Source organism: Brachyhypopomus gauderio, chromosome 3, assembly GCF_052324685.1.
Source record: "Brachyhypopomus gauderio isolate BG-103 chromosome 3, BGAUD_0.2, whole genome shotgun sequence".
NCBI lineage: Eukaryota > Metazoa > Chordata > Actinopteri > Gymnotiformes > Hypopomidae > Brachyhypopomus > Brachyhypopomus gauderio.
Genome location: NC_135213.1, coordinates 36,944,207 through 36,965,144, shown reverse-complemented (window position 1 = coordinate 36,965,144; position 20,938 = coordinate 36,944,207). Strand labels below are relative to the sequence as shown.

Genomic DNA, 20,938 nt, shown 5'->3' with positions numbered 1-20,938 from the left:
GTAAACCTGTAAAAAAATCTCCAGTGTGATCAGCAACAGCTATGGAATACTTAAAACATAATTATGTTCTTTAACAGCTGAGGACATCTACTGCCTGTGTGTTGCACACTTAAAATGTTCTCCTTAGTAGATGACCCCTAATAATGGCTGTGTTCACCACATTTATGTTGGGGAGAGTTGTACAATCAGTAATAAAATCAAGATACATGTGATTTGAGCCTGTTTGAGATGCCTAAGACTTAAAGTCAAATGTTAGTTTTCTAACATCATTTCAGTGCAAGAAATTGAATCTATCCCAATGAAGGCCCAGATGAATAAAATGCATACTGCATAGTGCGATTAATTACACAAGGCCAACAAAGTGTTGGTAACAGGAAAAGCATCTTATTTCACTGTTTATGTCACATTTATTCAGTGCTGCAAGTACAAAATTTGGTGCAAATTACTCAATGCACACAATGGGCATGAAAAATAGAAATATCAATCATGAGAATTTCTAATATTCTAGGATAATGTTATGTTGCACATTCAACTGTTACTACGCAAGATAATTCTCAAGCCCCATTTCCTTTTCAATACCTTTTTGTTTGACTTGTTTACTGTACACTTTATAACACCATAAAAAGTTTCCCATCTTAACAGGAAGTGGTTGACTTAGGCTCTTTTCTTATGAGAACGCCCACTTCCTTTGACTTTGATAAACACATTTGCGGTTTGGTGCACTAACCCCATCAGATAAATTTCCCTAACTGCTGCTGAAGCCAAAGTCCTCAAATGACAAAATGATTTTTTTTCTGGGTGGTTTCAAGACACAAATTTGATTTAAGAATGCTTAATTATAATAGATTCATTATCAATTATTTTTAAACAAGATATTTCATTTTTCTTTTTTGTAGTATATAATATAATGATTTGATGCATCATATGAAAGAAAAAGTACATTTGGAACAGGTCTTGTCAAGAATCCTAACTATTTTTAATCCTCAAGCAAACAAATCCACATATTTTGTGATATTTTCCAATACTGCATGCATTTGCTGATGCATCTAATATGATGCATGCAAAAAGTTAAGTTAAACTTTGCAATGACAAGAAAGCAATTTGTATGATGAAACGTGTCCTTGCTAATTTCCTAAATCACGTTGCATTCATATTAAGGACTAGCTATTCTGTCAACTTTCCTTACCAGATAAATTTGGGAAAGGATACACAAGATTTTAAACACAACCATTTCAAACACAACATGCAACCAGGAGCAAAACCTAAATTGACAACATGCATTGTGTGTTTGAGTCATTTTACACCCTGTGGAGGTTAATGATGATTTAGTTCACAACTATTACGTCGGGCAGCGTGTGGGTAGATGTTTAGTAAATCCGAGAAACTCAAATCAGCAAACTCATGCACACTCATTTGGGTGAATGACACATGAGACACAACAGGCGCTTCACACTTTGAAAGATCACATTTGATGAACAGCTGTGTTGTTTTACATTCCTCGGTTATTTCAAAATTACTTTGCTTAACCTAAACCGATGAATAGGTAAATATTACCATCAAATAATGAACCTTCGTTGAAAGTTGGGGTGTGTAAATCATACCTTGACTTTTTGAGTAATGTACAAAAAGCATCTAGTATTTTGACTTGTTGGTTTGATCTCATGGCACATTTACATTTGCACATTTACATTTACATTGGTGAACAAAAAGTAAATTGCATTGTTTAGTGAGGGTTTATCAGAGTGAATTTCCTCATGTAGCATAATTTTAAACTCAATCAACCTAATGCATTTAACAAAGAAATCGGATGTATTGGTAATCTTAACAGTTACTCTGTACAGATACATGCATGCATGTTTTAGTGGCAGTAAATTAAGGGCTGTAACAGTGAGACAATCTTAGCCCTGCTACAGATCTCAAAGCTGACATCAACAACACCATAAAGGTTATGCACCTTCATATTGTAATGAAGAAATTATGTTTAGACAGACGGTGAGAGGACAAAAGGCCCGTTTTGGGCCGCATACCCCAGGCTGAGATTGCCACGGTTCTCTGGGTCCATATATGTATACTATGTCTATATGTATACTATGTGTAGACTACCAGAGTCACTGAACTCCTTGCATGTGGTATCCATGGCAACATTTCCAGAGGAAAATCGTTGGACCTCTTTGCATCGTTGCCAGTCTGAGTAATTTTCTGGGCTGACCTATGAGGATTATTTACTAACGCAGTCAACACATTGATTGGCTGTCAAGAGAACAGCAGCTGACCTCTATATTGAAGAGGTCTTGGTGTATCATTACAAAACCCTCCCAATCAATACAGGTTCAGTTATAAGCTCACAAACAGTCTTCAGGGTGAGAGAGGTGAACTGTGTAGAGATAAAACAGAGGGTTATGGGAAATTAATTAGCCAGTTGGCATTAATTCTTTTAGCTTGAAACTCTGTTACTCTTGCTAAATGTTTTAAATTTGATTTACCTCTACACTGGGTTAGTTTCACAGGTAAAATCTTTTTATGCGCTGATGTTACCCAAAATGAATAAGTATCTCTTCTTCATTTACCTTGGGGGAAACAAAATAATGATCATGAATAGTCTTTAAAAGATATATATATGTATATATAATACCTTTGTGCCTCAATGTAAAGGTACTGTTGTGTAATCCCATATTGTTTCAACAGATATCACCCTGTGTGTGTAGATTCCACTTTCTGTTTGCTAGACTCCAACACAGGAGAGATGCTTTTGTGCAGGTCTTAGAACATGTTCTAAAATTTCCTTGCAATTCCAAAAGTATGCATTTAAAATGGGGTACTGTTCTCGGATCAGTTCAGAATGTGTTGTGTTGTGTTACACACTTTCCTGGCACCTCTACCAACATTACTATACAGGCACCATGCCAGTGATGAAAATAATTCAGCAATAAACTATTAAAGCTTCTGCTGAGGCCTATTTATGGGAAGACAAACATGTCAAAGCAAATTATTGTATAAAGGCGTGGAGATGTTGTCAATCTCAGCTTTTTATGTGATATCTCATCACACACACACACACACACACACACACACACACACACACACACACACACGCACACACAATTAAAGTGTTTATTGATCTTGAGGTACTTTAAGTGTAACAATAATAACAGTTACTGAGTTACCTAATACATAAATTAGGGCATAGTAACCTATATATTTTTATTCTGCGAAACGTGTTAATACAAATGGCTGGGTTTTTTAAAAAGTTTAAAATAGTTATTCTATCGTTCTCCACAAGGAGGTGGAGATGTGTAATCTAATACCGCCACTTTAATAGATTGCATCAGTTTGGATCAGTTTCAGTTTAACAGAGTCAGCCTCAGAACTGAACGACCGAACTGAAAACATAACAGGGTTGTTTAATTCCCGATAGAAAAGAAGCGAGTCGGTGGGTTTGTGATTAGGGGAACCGTTGGTGCGGTGTAGCTGCGTGTGCTGTGCGCCAGGGCGGACAGGCTGAGGCGACACTGAGCGCGTCGGGCTGCTGCGTGAACCCAGTGCGCGTTTCTCCACGATCATGATCAGAAACAGCTCGACACACCGAGTCAGAAAGAGTGAGTCGCCCTACTTGTAAGTCCGATTGACCGCAATCAGAAAAAGGAGATACCAGAACACATCTTTTCTTGGATATTTGTGCAAGCTTGCTCGGGCCTGTTGTTATTCAAGTGGGACTTTGGATATTACGGATACTAACGTAACGTTTGCTTTTCTCCGCAGTGGAGCAGCTCGATCCAGCCCCGAGTCTGAGATCTGGGAGACGCGATGCGGGTCTTTGAGCAGCCAGACGCTTTTCTGCAGCTCAGCCTGATACATTTTCAGCCAAGCATGTAGTTCGTGCAGTTTCTGGCTAAATCCGAATTTCCTGCAGTGAGCTATAGTGCAAAATACGCATCCACGTTTCGATCTTCTATCTTCTTATCGATCGGTCATCGATCCTTCTTCTTTTTCTTTTTTTAAAATCTCATCAGAGATTTCGGTTGACGCCATTTTACACCGATAACGCCGTTTTTAATGCATTGTTCAATTTGACGGATTGCAAAGTTGTCATCAGTCCCGGTAGTGATCATATTAATGTCACTGGATGGATTTGCTTTTAACCTCGTGACCGACACTTTCGGAAATGGGTAAGTTACATTAGATCATTGTTTTTAATGCAAATGTGTTAGATCTGCACATTTATTTTGATGATCTTCCCGACGCTGATATTTAACCTTTTCATGCAACAACACTGTCCAGATAAACCTCGCAAGATCTTTGGTCAAATAGTTGAAAACCGCGAACTCTTATTACTAGGAGGAATTATGTCCCTGGCCATGAAAATGTGTTTGTGTTGTGGGTGAACTGCTCCACTGCAGGATGTGGGACACACGGGCTCAACACTCCAGCACACGGGGGAATGAATGCGTTCATACAGATTCATACATGAGTGCTTTACGGGCTGAACCCAGACGGGTGACACGAACCTCGCCATTTACCGTCAGAGTCGTTACGCATCGGAACACTTCCCCGAGGAGGAGGCAGTCGCGCAAACACCACACCGAGTGGTTTCCACTACCAGCCACCGTGTAGGCGCACGTCTGTCACTCACATCCACTATTAGTAGCGCAGTGTTTGTTTGATATGTACATACACTGAGTGGGAGATTTAGAATAACTAATTTTATACTAGTTTATACTAACTAATCTGTAGTATAAGATCACTATCTTGATCAAACGTGAAGGGCTGGTGTCAAGGAGTCCATTGATCCGCACACTCGGGACTGTAACGCATTGCTCGAAAGGGGAGGGGGGTTTATCTTGCAGAACATATTGGAAAGGGAATACTAAATTATAGTGTCTACTTAGGTTGTATATCACACTGTATGTCAGTCACCATGTTCAGATCTCGCTCAGTTGAATTTTAAAGATGAGGATAGACACAGTCAGGCGATGGTTTGGGTCCGTTCGCTTTGCTTTGCTGTGGACGTTGGGGTCGTGGGTTTGTGTGTATTCTAATATGAATAGCAAATGTGATTTGCAACTTGACACAGGAGCTGTAAGCTAAAAAGGGACACATCAGGAAGTTTAGATGTCCGTAACACCTCTGTGAGCTATTCCAGTACCTATAACTATAAGTGTTGGTATTACAGACATTGCAGGAAAAAATGAGTGCTTGTAATAGACAATCATAAGTGCCAAATAGACTGTATAATGAGCTGTGGACATGTGGTATTGAAACTATATATATATATATATATATATATATATATATATATATATATATATATTACATACAGACACACACACAAATATTTCACATATGTCAATTTACACATGTATTGGTGAATGTGGACAGTGACAGCGTTGTCATTAAAGGACTGACGTGGGGGGGTGCTGGTTATATGAAAAGCTGTTTTGAATTTAACGTTGATGTTCTTGTCTCATGAAGTGCACTGAGTGATGACAAGTCTGCTTAGAAGACTTACTCAGTGGAACCCACTCGAGCTTCGTAATATGTGGTTGTCGTCTTCTGTGGGGGAATCTGGTGGAAGTGGTGGTGTACTGGCCTGAGTAAACACTGACACATGCATTAAAATGTCATCAAGGCAGAACACAGAGAGAGAATCATTGTTGTGGACATAGAAAGAGTCAGCCATGAGACATCTGCTTCAAGCTGCCTATAAGTCCCAAGGTTCACTAATGATCAGAAGCCTGATTGGCTAATCATACAGGGGGCACGTCTACAACACCTGCCCTGCAGATTGCATCAGAACAGTGAGAAGTCCTGTCTGGACCATAGCATTCAGTCGGAACTAACTTAAGTTTCTTAAGCCGTGGTTGCAATACTCTTGGAAACGAGGCCTAATACTATATATTAGCCCGGGGCACGACTGAGGCATGCATGAAAACGGCTTGCATTGTTTCCCATAATTTCAGTTGCCATGGCAACCGGAGTTTTTGAGTTTCATTAGGTTTACCAGCAGTGGGACAACGCGGAGGACGTTGGTGACAGTCAAGGCCACCTTCGTGTTCCTGTCACCGTTTTGTTTGCTGTTTGCAGCGCAGACGTACTGAATGTATGCTGATAATTTGGCATAGACAGCGATGAAGCTATTTTGAATATACCATTATTTTTCAGAGATCATTCACCTAAAATGCCAAAGAAGTCACAGTCAACTAGAACAAATACATTTATTCCTAGAATTCAAAAAAACATATTACTTCCACATATGGCTTATTTGATTTCCACAGAAGGAACACTGCACCGTTTGACCAATGCACAAATCCACAGTGATGTTTATGTGTGTGAATAGATCTCCCTCCGTTCCTGGCTGGGGCTAGTTTTACTGGAGGACTGCCAAGACTTGACAGGAGACAAAGAAAGTGGGGGAGGTATCCAAGGACAAATCTCATTTTTGGCAGCCTCTCCAAACAGAGTGTCAGTGCTGGAACACCTTTTGGCAGTTAGATACAGAGAGAGAGGAGAGAGGACAGGACAGTCTCGTTCCTTTTTTTTTCAGCCATTTTGTTTTTCCTTACTGCGGTTAAAATTCCTGTCTGTGCTCAGAAAAAAAAAAAAAAAACCAAAAATTCAAGCTTGACAAGCCTGAATTAGTTAGCATGCAAAAGACATCTAGATACGAGGGAGCGATAGTGTTTTGGCCTTTAAAGGACATTGTACCAAACACCATGTTAGAAAACAAAAATGAAAAATAAATGCTTTAGGATATTCATTGCATGATATATAGATTGTTCTGCACCACTGGATGTGTTACAGGACAACTAGACAGTTATGCAAAGCAGGTGCATTGATTGCACAAAGGTGTTATTACATTTTAACCTCTGCCTGATAGACATTTTGTCATGGCAGTGAGACAACTGTGAATTGTCTAATGTTTATGTATTTGTTCATTTGATTCATTTTAAGATGGAATTTTGGACATTTATTGCACAAAGGGGGGAGCACAGTGAGTGTGGCTGACAGATTGAAATGAATTTGTCATAAACACCAGTTGTTTATGAAGGCACTTTCCTGATCAGCTTTGGATAAATGGATTATGACTTATGAAAACTTAATCCAGTTGAAATGTATTGTTTTGTTGTTGTTTTGTCCGAATTAGCATAAATAAGCATTGTTGGTCATTAGTTTTCAGTATTATATTTTATTTTTTTGTAATAATTTCAAGCACCAAAAAAACCAAGATCTTCCAGACTGGGTTCTGGGTCGTGACCACATCCTTGTCTAGAATCCTGTCCCTGACGGGTCCTAGCTGCAAAGATGATGGAATATAATCAAGATATTTGGTAGACATGTCTAAACCAACCAACGTCATCCACTCATGCAAACAGCTATGAATTATATGTTTCTTTTCAACCTCCAATGCATTGTGTACTGTATTTAGCTGGTCTGACCTACAATTTTGCATTTGTAATGCACTGGGTTTATGGTCATTGAGGTTTGCCTTGAACAACTGTGGCTAGAGAGATGAATTGAGCATTTAGTGGAGGACTTCCAGACATTGGTTTGGCTTCCCTGAGAGAGCTGTCAGCCCTGCCACTCCAGTCAGATTGTGCCTGAGGGGGGATACAGTCACTTCCTCTTTGACCCAGGGGGTGAGCTGGCTATTCTCTTGGCAGACTGCTTCCAGAAAGTTCTTATCTAGAGCTCATCTAAGAGCTTCTGAATATACTGTTGGGTTTGTCTTTGACAACCATCCCACTGTCTTCTCATTGGTTCTCTGAGCAGTGAATAGACTGAGACATATACTGAATGGAACTGTGGTTGTAAGAGAGATTCTTGTTTTGCTTTCTTTTGTGAATTCTTTTTTGCCCATAATCAGTTAATAGCCATCCATCTTCATAAACCGTTTCATGTCTGAACCTTTTGCTGTCACTCAGCTGTCCTTGTGCCTTCAATGCATCCAACGTGAAGCCTGACTCTCAAGGCAGGATCCTTTAGTGCTGTACATTGAACGTTTACCTGGTCTTTCCCGTTCTTTCTGTCATCCTGCCCCCCTCTTCCTGCACTGGAGTGGAGTGCGAACACGTGAATGTTTGGCCAGACTGTTGTGCACATCAGCCGCACTGCCTCGGTTCATTGCCGTAAAAGGGGCTGTTTCGGAGTGGAATTTTTTCACACTCACAGTATGTGTGACACCCATGCCTAAGGAGGAGAAAACACTGTTAGTCTACGTACTTAATCAGTCCAATTCTCACTTTCTTGGGCGGCACTATAGCAGCTACTGTTTACAAACTGCGTGAAGTAATTATCAAGTAGTCTTCGGAGCTTCACGTTGACGTCACTGGAGCAAGGATTTAAAATTCAATTTTCTGGTGTTTTTCGCACGGGTTTTCACATGGTGAAATTCTGCAGAAACCCTTCGCTGTGGTCTTAGCGTGCTTCATAAGCTCCCGCGAGTTTTGCTTTGTACCTTCTAAAGCACAAAGCATGCATTGCAAAGTAAGGCTGCTACATCATGATTGGGCCAATTAAGGGCAGAATTTGTGCATGGCGCAGTAGTGATTGTACACTCAGATAATTCGCTATGCAAAGCTGTGATCGTCCTAATTGAGATGTACTCAGAAAGAGGCCAGGGCAGATCGTCACATAAAGACCCTGGAGGACAAATGACTGAATCTGGTCCCTCTAGAGGCAGCCATGGCTACAGTGCTGACACACAAGTCTTTCATGCACTTCAGCAGGCAAACCCGGGAGTCGCCTCAGGCGTATTTGTGAAAATAATAAACCTACTTACGAGCAGACTGTAGTCTTACACAATTAGCTTGCAGTTGGCTGACCTGCAGACCAGACAGGGGTTATCGTTACGTAAACTTTGTGCTCAGTTCTGATTGATATTCCGATCTGCTAGAGAAGGATCCAGAGGGTCGTTTTGTTTGTGAGTATATCAAAGGAATGTGGCTGTAGTGCATTACTAGTAGTCTGGTCTTTTTTCCACAGCTCTGATTCATGGGCTCACACTTTTTGCAATCATGACGATACCTCAGGGAAGTCAAATACCTCAACCAGTCAACACTGTCACTGTTTTGTTTTATTTTATTTCCTTTGGCTAAAGAGAATCGCATGGACGCTTCTAAGCACATACATGACATCCATGATACCCAAGTGTGTCAAAACACCCAAACCTCCACGGGCAGCTCTCCAGAGTAATGCACACCTAATGATGCGTCACGACATAAACAAAACCAGTTTCACTAAGGATTTATGAATGGCTGTGTTTGAATCCTCACCGAATGGAATGAACATTATGCCATTGTGACTGTCACCATTTGATGGATCTACGAAGGTGTTTAGTCTAGGGTGGGTCCAGGCATTCGAGTAGTGGCCGTTGTTTTCTGTGACCTCTCGTCTGTCACCTGTCAGGCAACCGAAAGGGAAAATGACACTGAGAGTTTGACACCGAGAGTCGTCTGAGTGCCAGCCAGCAGTAGTTAAACAGGACAGAGAGATTGAGCCTCGCAAATGAGTGGAGCAATCGTTCCTGCACACACTCGATACACATGGATGCTGACACAGCACTCTTGGCTGAGGGAGTACCTCGGAGCACTGAGCGGGTCGGGAGATGTGATTTGGAGCAAGAGACGTGGGAGCCGCTCTCGCCGCCGTTTGCAGTGACTAATCGAGTCGTCATGGACTTTGTTGCTTGTTTACCTCAGAATGATTCAAGATGTCATTTAGGCTTTTCATAGCGATAATGTAACTTGACCCAAACGTCACGGACGGAATGAAAGGGGACCAGGTGACACATATGCTGTTTTAGCACCAATCAAATAGCACCAAAAAGAGCAGGAGATATTTTAGAAGCTATTAGAGGACGCGTCCACTTATATTTGCATGGGCTGAGTCACTGGACAAATCATTACTGGTGATAACACCCATATGCAAATACGCAAGCTTAACAACAGCCGTACTCAGAAGTACATTGATTTATATATAATTTTTTATAATATTCTTTTCCAGCCCGCTGTTTGCATAAAAAAAAAACTTTATTCAGAAATGGCACATTTCACATAAGAAACAGAAATGTAGCTAAAACAGCAAAGGACTGAAACAAACAACTAGTGTAGTGAAAACACATTAAAACTGGCCAATCCTGTCTCCTCTCTCCATGGCCTTAAATTTACAATTCATACGTTCCCACACAACATTCTGGGAGGTCTGTAGCGAGTCTCCGTCTTCGCCTCGGTCTGTCCAGTACTTTCTCCCAGCAGCCCTTGCGTTTTCATCTCCCTCCAGTCGCTCCAGTTATAATTGGACCAGAGGACCTCAGCCGGGTTTATTCCTGCTCCCCTTTTGATGCTAAGCAGCTGTCAGCGGACGTGTTGTGTTCAAGCGTAATTGGGCTTTTCCAGGTCTCTGACTGTGCAGGTTGTGGTCTGTATGATGTCTGAGGAGTGTTTATCACTGGGCTGGAGGTCTCATTTGTTCACTTTCACACCAGGACTGGGCTCACTCAACTGACCACCACAACAACTGGGCAGGTCAGCGATGCAATTATGGCATCTGAGAGTTCCCCCAGAGGGAAAGATGCAACACTCCCCTCCCAGTCCTTCTGGTCAGAAGTACAGGGTTGGACCTTGTGTCCTATTTAATATTTAGTTTAAACACAAGATCATTTGCATAAATTAGGCTGCTATTGATAAGGTAATGCAGTAATAACATCAGCACTACATTTTCGCTGTTGCATTTAACAAAAGTCAGATGTTTCAGATGTGCTAGAGTGGAGAACAATAGTGCCAATGTTCTCAATGACGGTTATGATTGAGAAAAGTCATATCTAAATAGCTCACTTGTTCTTTTTCCTTCATTACAGTTTCACACCAGGAAATCTGTACCCTTGTGAGGTTCGTACGATCCAGGAAGCAATAGTGTCAAGAGCCATTGCATCCCCCTTCGACTGAACACGATCCACTGTGACTGGCGTCGCCCTCATCATCTCTACTCCCTCTTGGTTCCTGCTTCACGAGCCGAGCCTCGGGACGGTAGATGGAGCAGAGGGACCTTTCTCTCTCGGCACAGGCCAGGGGAAACGAGGAGTTCTACTCCACCGTGACCACCATCAACAGGGCCGACCTCACCGAGGTGGGCCTGCTGGCCGACCCTGTGAAGGGGCTCTCCCTGGCCAGGGACCAGGAGAACGAGGAGGAGGACGACCTCGGCCTGGGGAAGGACGTGGACGCTGCCTCCAATGCCGACAGCGAGCGGTGGGTACACGGAGATGGACTGGAGGAGCAGGAGTTCTCCATCAAAGAGGCCAGCTTCTCGGAGGGCAGCCTGAAGCTGAAGATCCAGACCACCAAGCGAGCCAAGAAGCCGCCCAAGAGCCTGGAGAACTACATCTGCCCACCTGAGATCCGCATTACCATTAAACAGCCCGGGGAACAGCAGAAGGTGTCCAAGCACGGCAAAAGCAACAAAGCAGGAAAGGAGGAAGACAGGGGACCCCCACGAAAAAGAGTGAGTGTTCACATCACTACTTTCACTCTTCTTTAAGTATTATAATTACAAGCTAAAGAAGCTCAGGTAATGATTTGAATTTGACAGAGCATTGTTAGAGTTTCTCAAAGTCTGACAGTATCACACAGAGCACCGCGGGCAGTAAGGAAGCTGTCGTTTTCTTTCTCTCCAATCTCGTTCTTTCATTAAAAAAAAAAAAAAAAACGCTGATTCCAAAACTCTCCTTCTTTCCCCCTTCGCTCTACCTGCGTGTCTGACACTCTGACTGAATCCATTACTGAGGGCCAGAATGCGTGGTGCGGTGTCAAGGTTTTGTGAAGCGGCTGGATTGCGTGCGCTGTCGGTTCCGTCTGTGGCTGTTCAGCCGACCGCATGTCAAATGAGGGGTGTCCGGACCATGCTGTGGTGCCATGCAAGTCTGCCATTAACCTTTTGTGGCATTTGGACTCAATGAGTTCATTGACTTACATGTGGATCAAGTGTCTTGCTGAGACTGGGCTTTTCGGCAGATTTTGGCCTTTTGAAATATTTATGATGTGTTATTTATTTATTTAAATCTTGGACTAGACTACATTTAGAATCTATTAGGCCAATTTCCAGACAATTGCTAGTATTAGATTAAAAAACAGGGACAATTCCTACTTGACAGGACTAGTCAGTTTAATCCAGTATAATTCAGTGTTCACAGGGCCAACTATATATTTTGGCCAGCTATGTATTTTGATCAGATCGATTGGTCTATAATATATAATTATATGCTTTATAATGTTTTCAATATCATTATGTATTCAGTATTATAATGCATAATGTATTCAGTATGCTTTCTTAGATAAATGTTAGAAAGACGCTGGTAAGTGCAGTCTCACGTACGGATTCATGTATGGTCATAGCACACAGAGAAATTCGCTCTGTTTGGTTCGCGTCCAGAGACCCAGTTTGGTGCACCACATCGCGGTCCTACAATTTTCCAAAACATCCATGTTGTTGCCTTTTTTCGCTCTTTGCTTGCCAAATTCATCGCAGTAAAAAGGCAGGAGTGGAGGATTCTGGGAGAAGAGGTGGGGGTGGTTGGGGCGGTCAGAGCCTGTAATTTGACCGTAATTAGGGAGAAAATGCGTGCTTACTGAATGAAAGCCCGGCTGCTAGCATCAGCATCTTTGGGTAAGCGTGCTGCTCGCTGACATTGATTGCCTTCTTTTTATTCAACAGCACCGAGGAATCTATCACAGAAGCACCCTCCAAGGTTGTCTAATGTTTCTAGAAATAGTCTTGCTGCTTGTGAAAATGGACTGTGTTGAGTGGATTCTAATACGCTAGGTTTCTAACAGTATCTTTTCATCAGTTTTTCTTTGTCAATGAGGGGCAGTTGCTTGTAATGTACTTTATTCCAACAGCTGTAGGTTTGTTGGGCAAATTTTGATACATAGCATATCTACAGCATTGTAAAAGGTCTTGATGTGCCTTGATAGTTTTGTTTCAGGACATTCCTTAACATGGACAAATGGATAAAGTGACGTGTAGTCAGTAGTGAGTTTATGTACTGAAGAAAGTAAGAAAAGCGTATATGTGTGTATCTCTGGCTGGGGGAATGGCTTAAAAATGAGCAAATCTATAATGGCCTTCAAAGCGTGATACACATGGTGTGTGTGTGTGTGTGTGTGTGTGTGTGTGTGTGTGTGTGTGTGTGTGTGTGTGTGTGTGTGTGTGTGTGTGGTGGGGGTGGGGGGGACTAGGAGTAACAGAGGCAGGAGACTGGGGGCCTGAAGTGCAGCTGTCTCTTTTTGGCAATCTCCACATTGTCTAAAGACAGAAGGTCAAAAGGGGCAGCAGGAGGAATAGAGAAGGAGGCCTCACACCACTCTCTAAAGAACATGTGTGTATAGAAGAGTGCTCCAAAGGAGTTAGGACAAGCCAAGCCTCAGCGCCCCCCCGCCCGTCACACACACACACACACACACACACACACACACACACTCCCATGGTACAGATGAAACCCCATTTACTGAGCTAACGGACAGTGAAGCGGACTCCTCATTTAGAAGCGCACTGAATCGCATCCTAGTCTCTGGGTCTTTTTTTTCTGCTGCAGGGGGCGTCATTCCCGCCACCTCCCCACATCTCAGTTACAAGCTACGTGGGGGTCAGGGGTTAGCGCGTAATTGAAACCGGTCGGGGCTCACTGAGAATAGGGCTTACCTCAGCCCGCGCAAGTCTGTGACAGCTGCTCCCAGGAACAGCCCCCATCTCCCTCCCCTCACTAATGAAATCACGTCGGCGATGCCCGCGGCCGTTCTCAACAAAAACGGCCTCTCTGATGAATTAGCCCGATTAGCTTTTACAGGGATTACCGGCGTCCGCGCCCTGCTCCGGGGGTGGCTCCGCTGGACAGCACCGGTGTTGTGGTGGGCTCGCGGTGCGTTGGAAAATGAGTGCAACGCGACAGAAACGTCCTTCGCCCCCACACAAAGGCGCCCTGTGAGCGTGCAGCCAGGAATAGAACTCGACTGTCCTTGCTGGCGCTGTGAAAAAACACTACCGTCCTGCGTGGATGTGCAATTAGGCAGACTGAGTACGCAGAGGTCGGCCCGCTCTCTCCGGCCGCCACTAGACGTCTGCGCGCTTTTACAAATGGTGTCTGGGCTTTGTTTGTTTTGTTTTGCTTTTTTGTTTATTATGTTTGTTTATTTTTGGCTTTATTTTCAAAGCCGAGCAGACATTTTGAGTTCTCATTGGCCCCATCTTTTCTTTATGAGTGATGGATTTGAAAGTTTAATTTATACTCGTGTCCGTATGGCAAAATAACAAGATGACAAGCCTTTTAAATGGGGAAAAGAATCTTATTGAATCATCTTGACATATCTGGTTAATAAAAAATGTATGTGCGTCGACACCCACTAGTCTTGAAGTGTATCTTGTATTTGTCTCCAGTATCACCCCTGTGGTTTAACACTGTGGAGGGTTCATTGCGATGACAAGCCGGATAGAAACCAGATCGATGCATGTCTGTGTATGTGTGTGCATGTGTGGGTGGGTGGGTGCGTGCGTGCGTGTGTGTGTGTGTGTGTGTGTGTGTGTGTGTGTGTGTGTGTGTGTGTGTGTGTGTGTGTGTGTGTGTGTGTGTGTGTGTGTGTGTGTGTGTGTGTGTGTGTGTGTGTGTGTGTGTGTGTGTGTGTGTGTGTGTGTGTGTGTGTGTGTGTGCATAGCCTACTGTGAAAGACAGACAGGGGAAGATCTTTGCCCCTGCGCTGTTCTGTGTTTAATGACAGCCGTTTGATTGTCAGCTATTTCCGCCGCCCTGCACGTAGCCGTTGGCGCGGGTTCGTCAGGGGAGGGCAGAAGATCGAGACCCGGGCCCACTGGACCTCCACCCCCACACACCAAAGCCTTCTGACAAGGGACCGGGTGACTCGTTTTTTCCCATCCTGCCCATCACCTTGCAGGGCTCGTCACAGCGGGCCATGGGTCAGAGCCAGCGGCAGTGCTTTTTAGCTGATCTGAGATCAGCGGGCAGTAGTTTCTCTCGAGGTTAACATTAAAGGGGTCCATCACCCAGAAACACTGATGTGGCAGCCAGTTAATGAAAGCAAGTGGTGATCTATTAGCACAGCCTCATTTGCATAAAACGAACTGACCTTCGCTAGCAAATATTCATTGTTAGCCACGTTAGCCCTGTGGTGTGAGACATGCTTTCAAGATTTGGATATTGTGCAAGTCCAAGGTCAGTGTGAAGGGTACCCTCTACCCAGGGGCACAGGCAACGCACACAAACAGGTTAAAGAAGCAATTCTGTGTATTGGGTTAAACGTTGCTTTTGTGCTGTAATGATTTGGGAGTCTGGCAGGGAGCAGATTGGTTAGTTCTCTGTCTCATTGTGTCTGGTTCTCTCTCTCTCTCTCTCTTCTCTCTCTCTCTCTCTCTCTCTCTCTCTCTCACTCCCCACCCCCCTCTCTTTTTTCATTTTGGCTGAACTAATATGCCAGATGGTGGCAAAGACTAAAGGCCAACAAGTGTGTCTGGGCATATGGGGAGCCTGGTTAAAACGGGACCCCACTGCGGCGGGGGATGGGCAGGGTTTGGGCGGGGGATGGGCGGGGGAGGGGTGGGGGATGGGCGGGGTTAGGGGTGGGGGGATGGGCGGGGTTAGGGGTGGGGGAGGGGCAGGAGACGGCCAATACAATAGCAGGTAATTAAGGGAAGGACTTGACTTCGCCACTGAGCTTTTGCTTTTGTGCGGGGGGGGGGGGGGGGGGATATTTTTCGGAGAACCTGCCGTCAACATCAGACAACACCGCCGCACACCTGATTATGCCGCTGATATCGCCCAGTCAGCTGTGATTGCCTTCTTCCTGTTCACCTCTGTGTTTGGCTTCTCATTAGAGAGACGCTCTTTTGAACTAAAGAAGAAAAAAAAATGTCAGAAATCACAGGCTGAATGGTTCTGGATACACAGGTCCATTTGGATGTCCAATTTGTGTCTTTAGTTCTGTAATGTGATACTCATGGCATTCCTCTGTTGGGCAGCAGTTTAAAAATACACGAGGAATGTTTGATTTACTTTGATAGGTAGCCATATGTTTACTAGCTTGGCTGTGTGGGTTTGACTGATACACTAGGATGAGGCAGGGTGTGATGGGTGTTTGAATACGTGTGTGTGTGTGTGTGTGTGTGTGTGTGTGTGTGTGTGTGTGTGTGTGTGTGCCTCATCACTCAGAGTTATAGCCTCTCCACTCAGTGGGTGTGTACACAAGTTCCTGTTCACTCAGCCTCCCAAAGTCTGTCTTTCATTGTGACCTGCATAGCTCGCCCGAGTGATCCCTGCACCTCCCTGAACCTCTCCACACCTCCTCATGGCACTCTTTGCCTCTTTTTACTGTCACGAACAGTCTCCGCTGCCTCCCCGTGAGTCTGGGGGTTCTGGGGGTTCTGGGGTTCTTCCCCCTCATTACATGTCCATCTACCTCCACACTGGCAGAACTGGCAGAAATTTGAAATCCATTAAAGTGTGTGTGGCGCGATAAGGACGCCTCCTTTTGAGGGGGTCTGAGGTCAGCCTCCAGTATCTGGGCTGTCTGTTTGTGCGTCCTAATGGCACCGGGCCACGGGCTTATCTCTCCGTCACACAACCCCTGCTCCTCTGAGCGTCGCCTCCCACGGACCGCGGAACGATCCTTCAATAAACGCGGCCAGATTGCGGCGAGCTAGCGTGGCGATGTCGGCAGAGGACGCGCCCGACGCGTCCGAGCGGATAGGTGACCCCCCCCCCCCCAGAACCACCGTGCAGGCTGGTTATAACAGGCTGCTTGTCTCTGAGGGTGACTAGGGAAATTGTAGGCAGTTGAGGGGTCACAAAAAAAAAGGTGACCTCTGGGAGGAGACCATGGTGGAACGTTCCTTTACTCTGGTTATTTATTACCACTCCTCGTTGCCAGTATTATGTGGAGTCAACATGAAGAATGTCTGAATGTATAATTTAGCTTATGTCTGGCAGAGCTCTGGAGATAACAATGACAACATGTAGAATTGTTTTTCACAGATAAAAGGGCGGAACTGTGCCTCACAACATTGAGGTTTCACGTGATGTTGACAGGACAGTCACTGGCTTGCTTTTCTTGGGCTGGTCTTGTTGTTGTGGATTTTCAGTCCCAGGTGAAGACAGCCCTCTGTTTGTTTCCCTCCATGCTTGGCTTTGTTTGTTGGGCCACTGAGCTGGAAGGGTTGTTTTCTCACTCTATGTTTCTCTCTCAGGACATACGTGGGTTAGGAAGAGAGAGAGAAACACAGAGAGAGAAACAGAGAGAGAGAGAGAGAGAGAGAGAGAGAGAGAGAGAGAGAGAGAGAGGGGTGAGATTTGGGGGGGTGGTATACTGAGGGCTGTGTCTGTATGATTTACTACTGCTGAAAGACCAGCTGTCCCTCTGTGTCTGTCCAGCCTATCCCCGCTTCACACACAGACACACACACACACACACACACACACACACACACCCTACCCCCACATACATACACACAACCCCCCCCGCATACAAACGTGCTCACACACACATGCACACACACACACCCTACCCCCACATACAAACGCGCACACACACACCCCACACACACACACACACACAGAGCGCAGGCACCCTGCCATAGCACGTGTTCCTCCCACTCGAGCAGCACACTGCTGCTCTTTAATAAAGCCGTATCTATCAACCCTCCGCTCTATCAACCCTCTGCTCTATCAACCCTCCGCCTTGCCATTGGCTCAGACTGACAGTTTGGTGCACTGATCTTAACATAGTACCTGTGTTTAATAAGGAGAGTAGCACTGTGGTTTTGGGAGCTAAGTAGATAGCCATGTTTTGACCTGGGGTGAACTGTTCCGCTCAGGGGGATTTAAGCTCTGACAGTGTGTGTGCATAAGTGTGTTCAGGACAGATGCAGAGAGAGGTACAGAGATAGATAGAGAGAAAGAGAGGGGAAGTGAGATGGAGTGGGAGAGAGAGAGAGAGATGGAAAGAGAGAGAAAGACAGGGTCAGGGTTTAGACAACTGGAATCCCCCCCCCCCCCCCCCCCCCCCCCCCCCCCCCCCCCCCCCCCCCCCGGTGAGACCTTTTAGATTTTGGGTGGTGGATTCTATAAACAGACTGGTGGTAGCTTGAAAGAGCTTGATACCTATTTCTGTGGCAATCTCAAAGCTTCACACAAAAACATCCCCCCCCACCCACACACACACACACACACACACACACACACGTGCACAAGATAATTTACACTGAGATGTACACAGTTCTACGCCTGAAGGCTTCTCGTGGCATATACACAGACCCTCAGCTGTGGGGCCGTCAGTACCATGGGGAAAGGAGTATACATCTTTTCTTCTTAAATTATAAGCAGAACGATGAGGTGTGGATAGCACCTCACAATTGTACCAGTTCTTACTTTGTGAAAGACAGAGACGTCATCAAAATGACCATCACGTTTCCGCTGCATCTGTGATTTATGTTTTGAAAACAAGCTCAATGTTCTCCGCCAGCTCTTAGTAACGTAGTCAGAAATATATGTGATTGTATCAGCAGTTTAAAGGGGGCTGGTCCATGTTCACAGGAGTGAGCACATGTGAATGTTCATAGCCCCTGTGTGTGGGAGTGTGTGCTGAGTGTATACTGACTCTGTACTGACTGTGTACTGAGCATCGACTGAGGTGTACTGACTGTATACCGAGTGTGTACTGAGCCCTGCTTATTAGCACTGCTGAGACCTCATATTGGTATGACATATGCCATATACGTCCGTTGCACTGGGATTTCCCTCTGGCCTGTGATGAGTGAGAGGTCCATTTGTGTTGGTGCTGCATAATCATGGCAGGAGAATTCAGATGACAGTGTACATGTTCAGCATCTTAACTGTGAGCTGCATTAATAATAATACTGCTCAAAGGTTCACGAGCGTGTGGACCACTGGGGGGAAAAATGGTTCTTAAAAAAGTGTTAAAAGTCTGTAGTGAAGTTACTGTGTCCATGAGGGAGGCTCAAATACCACTTGATGTGTTAATATCAGCCGGGAGAAGCTCAAGTGAACACGCTACGTTCTGTTACACGGGAATCGGGCAGGGTGGATATCTTCCATCCACTCGAGCCCTGCTCAGAAAGCCCTCGAGGTCCTCTGATGTCTCGGTGAAAGAAGCGGACATACATGAGCACACACTTTATTGTACGCTGCACAATGGCCTCCATTGAACTGTTAGCTTACCGTGGCCTCCGAGTAGTATCCCGGCTGGGAGGGACAGACGGTGGGACTACCTTGTTTATTATCCGTGCTCCACGGAGCAAAAAATGCCTGTTTGGCCAGAGCCTGCACTAATACTGCACAGATGTCAAATTACAGTTTTTGGTACCAGAACGATGGGCGAGGAATGTGGGAGGTTGACTGGATTGTGGAATGTGATGTTATTGGTGTTTTCAGGAGGAGTGGATCCGCTGTGGTTGACTGGATTGTGGAATGTGATGTTATTGGTGTTTTCAGGAGGAGTGGATCCGCTGAGGTTGACTGGATTGTGGAATGTGATGTTATTGGTGTTTTCAGGAGGAGTGGATCCGCTGTGGTTGACTGGATTGTGGAATGTGATGTTATTGGTGTTTTCAGGAGGAGTGGATCCGCTGAGGTTGACTGGATTGTGGAATGTGATGTTATTGGTGTTTTCAGGAGGAGTGGATCCGCTGAGGTTGACTGGATTGTGGAATGTGATGTTATTGGTGTTTTCAGGAGGAGTGGATCCGCTGTGGTTGACTGGATTGTGGAATGTGATGTTATTGGTGTTTTCAGGAGGAGTGGATCCGCTGAGGTTGACTGGATTGTGGAATGTGATGTTATTGGTGTTTTCAGGAGGAGTGGATCCGCTGAGGTTGACTGGATTGTGGAATGTGATGTTATTGGTGTTTTCAGGAGGAGTGGATCCGCTGAGGTTGACTGGATTGTGGAATGTGATGTTATTGGTGTTTTCAGGAGGAGTGGATCCGCTGTGGTTGACTGGATTGTGGAATGTGATGTTATTGGTGTTTTCAGGAGGAGTGGATCCGCTGAGGTTGACTGGATTGTGGAATGTGATGTTATTGGTGTTTTCAGGAGGAGTGGATCCGCTGAGGTTGACTGGATTGTGGAATGTGATGTTATTGGTGTTTTCAGGAGGAGTGGATCCGCTGAGGTTGACTGGATTGTGGAATGTGATGTTATTGGTGTTTTCAGGAGGAGTGGATCCGCTGTGGTTGACTGGATTGTGGAATGTGATGCTATTGGTGTTTTCAGGAGGAGTGGATCCGCTGAGGTTGACTGGATTGTGATGTTATTGGTGTTTTCAGGAGGAGTGGATCCGCTGAGGTTGACTGGATTGTGATGTTATTGGTGTTTTCAGGAGGAGTGGATCCGCTGTGGGTTTCTACCAGGAGCTCATCATGTCTTGTTTTCACCTTCAGCGTGACAAATGGGTGTTGAACTCATTAGTGGCCAGAAAGGAAGCTGCGTCTCTACCACACACACACACATACACACACACACACAAAGCTAGGTCACCTACAGTATAATAGAAACTTAATCAGCCAGAGCTGTATTAAGTGATCCAGCCAGCATATATTTCTAACTTTTGTGCTTGAGAAAGCTATGATTTGAGAATTGTGAATTACTTGTTTTCGAACACCCAGATCTACCGCACCCCCAAACACACACACTCACACACCCTCCCACCTGAGCCTGGGGGCCGGGTTATAAGAGCACTTCAGTCGCACAAAGCCACTGTACTCAAAAGCTCGACACACACGTTCATGCTGCTGGTGACTTTAAGTCCCCTCCTCACGGTCTTGATCCTGTAATCTCCTAATGTTGAGGAGCTTACCAGCCTTTCTGTGTTGGACCCTGTAGCTGGTGGTCAGGAAACGACCGCACTCGAAAGCCCCTTGAGCTTGA

The 20,938-nt window shown here is 44.9% G+C and overlaps 1 protein-coding gene across 2 annotated transcripts in view; it reads left to right on the top strand.

Annotated features, from left to right (window-relative positions):
- The first annotated feature begins 3,350 nt into the window (after nt 1-3,350).
- The window catches only part of setbp1 (SET binding protein 1), a 39,698-nt gene continuing 22,110 nt past the window's right edge, over nt 3,351-20,938 (top strand). The window contains exons 1-3 of one of the 2 annotated variants that reach the window (XM_076998020.1): nt 3,351-3,596; nt 3,760-4,166; nt 10,853-11,496. In XM_076998020.1, the coding sequence (XP_076854135.1) occupies nt 11,026-11,496 (471 nt within the window). In that variant the 5' untranslated portion in view covers nt 3,351-3,596; nt 3,760-4,166; nt 10,853-11,025. Of the gene's footprint in view, nt 3,613-3,759; nt 4,167-10,852; nt 11,497-20,938 lie in introns of both variants that reach the window. The other variant, XM_076998019.1, reaches the window with a different exon arrangement.